At 39.8% G+C, this 6,000-nt stretch overlaps 1 protein-coding gene across 1 annotated transcript; it reads left to right on the top strand.

Moving 5' to 3' along the window:
- The first annotated feature begins 893 nt into the window (after positions 1-893).
- LOC105439382 lies at positions 894-5,994 on the top strand. Its single transcript, XM_011668310.2, has 5 exons — positions 894-2,458; positions 3,511-3,768; positions 4,189-4,290; positions 4,699-4,926; positions 5,232-5,994. Exons 1-5 carry the CDS (start codon positions 1,540-1,542, stop codon positions 5,576-5,578), a joined length of 1,854 nt encoding a protein of 617 aa, XP_011666612.2. The 5' UTR covers positions 894-1,539; the 3' UTR covers positions 5,579-5,994.
- Positions 5,995-6,000: the final 6 nt, after the last annotated feature.

Here is a 6,000-nt window from a genome sequence, read left to right as displayed (position 1 = left end):
TTTCGGTGAACCAGCTGACGCCACCGCTTGGGAATCACAACAACTGGGGTATATGAGTACGAAAATTAACTCATTCTTTTTTAATAGTTTTTAATAATAAATGTGATAAGTAGATTCTTATATAACGCATTTTCCTCAAAAGGCATTTCTGCGCTGTACACATAATGGCAAAGTTTTAAGAGATAATCACGATTGCAAATGATTGAAATGTAGTATATTACAGATAAGTGGGAAAATGCACAGCATACATAAAAATAAGAAAATAATACACAAATTATCAATTTACATTTAAGTATAGCTCCATAAAAATAACTAAATTAATAATTGAAGAGAATATACATTACGACAACAAAGTGAGAGGGTACAGAAAAAGAGCAAAATATGATAAGGCAAAGCAAAAACTTGATTTAATGGATATTCTACACTGTTACAAACATATAAATTGAATAAAGATTACTGTAAGAAGTATGTTTTCAAGAGACTCTTTAAGATTTTTAGGGCAGAAGCATCCCGAATAACCTGTGGCAGATTGTTCTAGGGAGTTACGCAGAAAGTTGCTTAGCAATTGAGTCAACGTTTATCGCTTCAGTGTTTTATTTTTGAATCTCTATGTATGTACTTGTAACCAATTGACCTTTGAGAAAGCGGATGTTAAGCCGGTAATTTCGGTTTCCTGCTGGAAAGATATGACATGCATGGTCCCACCTATCCAAAATAAATAACGATAAATCTCTCTGTACTACAAGATAGACTCTGACTCCTACTTAAAACCCTCTATTGTGTTTAAATTCGTTTTCAGAAGATTCAAATAAGTGCCTAAAAGGGCATTCTTTTTGAAAGATTTAGGTTCTCCTACCTTCACAAAACTCACCTTTTACTGGTTAAATGAAAAATTTGATCTTTTGCATTTTGCTTTTGTTTTTGTGTTTTTGTGATTAGGGGCAGCGGCGTAGCCGTTGGGGGGGGGGGCTTCAAATTACTGTTATAAAAGAGTGCCAAAAAGGCAAAAGGAAATGATATAATGCTGAGTAGCCGTATAGGAGCTCTGTAATTAGAATGCCTACTTTAAACAATTATCTAAAAATGTAAATATTATCTTTTTCGGACTCTAAATTCCTTTACATACTGGTAAAGAAAACTATGTGCCCGTTTTCCCTTTCCAGGAGAAAAGTTGTGAACTCCTGAGCTCCTTTATAGAAAACAATCCGGGCTATCCCGCTCATAAATTATGCTTGTCATACATGTCATAGACATAGGTAGATACAAATTAATGTACTTTCTATGGATGAATTCATGAAGAATTGAGTTTGCCTTAATATTCGAGACACTTTAATAATTCATTTCTTATAGCCCCTCCCCCTTCTTTCAAAGATGAAAGAAAAGTTACTATATTCCTGAAACCACAGGCACCGGTTTAGTCAATGGGCGAGTGGGACCGGGTCTTGTCAAAGTGCACATTTCGAGTTTTCTTAGTACTTGCACTTTCAGCGTTCATACATGTTTATTACATTTTAACCAAAACTGAATGAAGCTGCCACCATGGACGCACAGCAAAGCCTGACGGAAGAGCAAAACGCGACTGTTGAAACCTATTGCCATGGGATCGATAAATTTATGGTAAAATTCAAAGAAAGTCGAGATTTAGAGGCTCTTACCTCCATCGAGGAGTGGAACGTACTCGGCATGATTTACCATCTGAAAACTGGGGACGCCAAATCGGCTATTATCAAATACTTGGTCTGTCATGACGAAATCTTTGATATATTTACGCTATTTTGGAAGAACCTTGTGAAGGGAAAATTCTCAATTTTTCTCAAGTTGAAGAAGAAGAAGAAATTGTTAGCTCTGTTGAATATTATTGGTAATCTAACTGATTGTTCGGATGAGTTCAACTATGCCTTTGGTAATAAGGGACTCCTAACTTTGCTCTTTCGCGATCTCAAGACGAGAACTCTCGGCGACACCCTTATTTGTTACGCACTGAAGATCATCTATAACAGTTGTTGGAGAGTTCCCGAGAACAGAGTGATATGTCGAGAGTTCGTTGATACCCTCCAGGAGTATTCACAATCGACGAGCCCTGAGATTCAGGCCATTGCCTTCTTGGCGCTTTCCTACATCGTCGATAAATCAGAAGTTCATAAGATTTCCCTGAATGAACCGTGTCTGAAATTCCTCCTACACGCTCTTAGGTCGGCCATGAGTGAACCAGATGGCCGATCTCGGGTCTACTTCTACTCGACATTCGAGGTCCTTCAAGGACTCAACCAGCTGGCCATCAACGACTGCAATAAGCTTCTCATCGTAGAACTTGGTGGGATAGACGTCCTGGAGCGAATCCTGATGGAAGAAGGATCGAGCAACGAAGAAAAGCTTTGGGCTGCCCGAGGAATATGGCAACTGGCTTTCAAAGAAGAGAACAAAGTCAAGATACGTCAACGCACAACACTCCTCCACAGTAAGTGGATGCTTACAATTTAAAAAAATTATATGATATGTACTAAGGCAACAGTTGCTCCGTACTCAATATATTACAATAACTGAATTCTTAACTTCAGCCCTAGCTGGACCGAACCCTAAACCTTGCCCTGAACGAAAACCTAGCTGCATTTACACTGCAACCAAAATCGTCGATTTTTCTCACCATTAAGTTTGCATAGCAACTACCGGTAAACACTACAAAAAATAAAAATTGAAAAATGTACTTCTGGATTCAGGATTCGGATTAATTTCACCGGTTTTGTTGCAGTGTAAATGCAAAAACCGAATTTTGCTCACGTGACTCTCCTCGCTACCGCTTAGGCGCATGCAGGGCACCGATAAGTGGCGCATATACTCACCCAATACTCGATACGATTAAACTTCGCCGGCTTTTTTTATGAGTTTTTCCAGTAAATGTAAATGGTAGTCCCCCCCCCCCCCCCCCCTCCCAAAAAAAAAAAAAAAAAAAAAAAATCGACGATTTTTCGAAATGGTGTTTGGGATGTTTACATGGGCATCCCGTCTAAAAGCCGAAATGAATTCCTAACCAGAACTTCAAACCTTTGACGAAATAGTGCGCCCGGGGCAAAAGTTATGAATGTTTATGTCAGGGGACAGAACCTATATAAGTATGGTTTAGCTTTTTTTCTTCTTCATTTTGATCTCAATCAGTCTGTCAAAAAAATTAGCGTGGCCTTAAAACATATTTTAAGATAAAACGAGCAATCAAAGATATAAATTGGACATCAACGTTCACTCACTGTCCGCTATCTTATACACACAAACACGCTCTCATTTCTCTTTCTCTTTCTTACTTCTCGTTTTATGCTTCTGTTTCCCTTAGCTTTTTGCCATTTTGTTTGGAGTCTACCTCTTTATTGTATATCAACCGCGAGTCTACATCGACGAGTAATTTCAAGAAAAGTAGATATGTCTACACGACATATAGTGTAAAATGATTCATTCATTCTTAATGTCAACTATGAAAAGATTGATTGCTGTGTTTTTTTCGTACATTATAATGGATAGCGCTGAAGAAGATCAAGGAAACGACTAAAGATTCTGATGTGAAGGAAGCCTGCTCGGGCGCACTCTTCGTCATCAATGAAGTGTTCGACATCGATGACGAGTTCAAAGGTCACACGGTGAAGAGTGAGGTATCGTCTGGTCATGTGGAGGGTCATATTATGATTAGCTACCAGCATGCAAGCCAGGAGCGAATGCTGCGAGTCAAGCGCCATCTGGAAGAGTCTGGATACAACGTATGGATGGATGTGGACAAAATGAGTAGGAATTATCATACCTTTCCTCCTTTGATCATCATCCATTCTTCTTTCTCCACCGTTGTTTCTTCCTTTCATTCATTTTTCTTGTTTGTAGCGTGGGCCTAACCATTCAATTAAGGAATGATGACAGTGGATTCATGGAAAAGGAGGTACCGCGGACCTATTACTTGTAGGTGGGTGACATTTCAAGATAACAAGAACTTTATGAAGGGGGACGGTCCGGGAGGGGTGATATCATCTTCATTTCACGTTCTTATTCTCCTTTCATCATTAGATGGGCATGTGGGTCATTGTATCTCCGCCACTGCATGTTATAGTTATTTCATTTTTATAATAAAGAAACCACACGTCCGTCTTTTCCTCTTCGTTTTGTATGCCTACAGTGTACATCCATTCCTCTTTCATGTCTTTGGTATTTCAGAAGGTGATATACTGGATTCCATGGCCAAGGCAGTCCAGAGAGCTTCGGTCGTACTGGTTTGCATGAGTCGTAAATTCAAAGAGAGTCAACACTGCCGCACAGGTGAGAAACAATGAAAAACGCATTATTGCGGTTAGTGGCGTAGCGAGGTCCGGCCATGGAGAGGCAGTCTTGTTTATACTAAGGGGCGGAAAGGGGCACTGGTCCAACTAGGAAGATAAATTTCAGAAGGGTAAGGCCATCGAATGTGGGAAAGGGGTTTCGGTCGTCCGTAACATCATCTCCTCAAGTAACTACCTATAGTGGCCACCCCTTCTTTTTGCTGCCAGTGTCTCTCTTTCTTTATCTTTTCTTTTTGCCATTCGGAAAGGGGTACTCTTTGTGGGAAGCTTGGAAAAGATGGGGGGGGGGTGAGATTGAGTCTTCCTAGTTCCCCCTCCCAATCTGGATCTTGTATTTTACCTTGACTGTGCTGTTTCTTTTGTTTGATGTTATACGTATATTTATCAGAAGCGACTTACGCCTACACCCTAAAGAAAGACATAATTCCCCTGATGCTTCAAGATCAATTCACAACAGAGGACTGGCTTGGTGCCCTAATGGGAATGAAGAAGTATTACCCTATGTTTTCAGACGATCTCATGAGACAGTGCCTACCCGATCTGGTCTCTGAGCTAAGCGATAGAGGCAAACGTGAGAAACTAGATCTGGCTTTGCCGTTGCTTGATAAAGTCACAGGTAAGCCATCTTTGAGAACTCTTCTGTATTCGTCGTAACAGCAGTGCTTTTTATACATTTTCTGTAATTACTGATTAGAAAAATTAACATCTACTTTGTAGGTATTTGTATTTCTTCACAGAAAGAGAATGGTCTAAGAATCTAAACGGTCTTTTCTAATATCGATAAAACATTTAAACACTGATTTTCGTTCCCCATCTACATAATAAAAACGAGTCTAAATCACATAAGCAAAAGGGATTTTGCATGAGTTTCTCTGGTATACCCTTACATATAAAACTCTATAACTCTTCACGACCGTCTAGGTGCAAGCAATCTAACAACCCATGGACCACCGGAAAACGACGTAGACCGCAGTGGAGGAATCAAAGATGACAAACCAACAGCCAATGAAGACGAGGGGAATTCCCGCATGCAGACATCGGTAGATCTGGTCCAGTGGGATGAAGATGTAGGAGAATGGTTGAGATCGCATGGTATTGATATGAGCAAGGACATCTTCAAGAAAGTGGAAGGAATCCGCCTGAAGCAGATCAAGAAACTACTAAACCTGGCTCCAGAATTTTGCCTGACGTCTCTGAAAGACGAACTGGGTCTTAGCTTGCGGGTCGTCCTCTCGCTAGTAGATGCGTTGGAGAAGCTCTCAATTTGAAGAATCAGTCATGCACCATTCATTAATAGATGCAAATAGGAGATGTTAATGCCGAAAGGATTACAATGAGAGTGGCGCTGCAAGGAAGTGAGCACCGTCTTCACCATTACAATTCTCAAAAATATTTTCAAAGCAACGAACAACAGGGACAGAATAACGTTTAATAGAACCTCTGATAAATTGATGCATTTGTCTGAACATTAATCAGTGCTAATTTGATAGGCATTTTTATTTATCTACTGGGATGGTATGAGAGGTGATATCCCCACGTAAAACAAGAGAAAGAGAGAGAGAGAGAGAGAGAGAGAGAGAGAGAATACGGAGGAAGGAAATGAATGTTCACATTCTGTACCAAAGGTTTTTTTTTGTGTTTTTTTTTTGTTTGATTGATTTTATTTCTGCGTTCAAAAATATACAAATTC

Source organism: Strongylocentrotus purpuratus, unplaced genomic scaffold (assembly GCF_000002235.5).
Source record: "Strongylocentrotus purpuratus isolate Spur 01 unplaced genomic scaffold, Spur_5.0 spur5_scaffold_4, whole genome shotgun sequence".
NCBI classification, from domain to species: Eukaryota; Metazoa; Echinodermata; class Echinoidea; order Camarodonta; family Strongylocentrotidae; genus Strongylocentrotus; species Strongylocentrotus purpuratus.
Note: the sequence above shows the minus strand (reverse complement) of the source record. Positions and strands in the feature narration are given on the sequence as shown.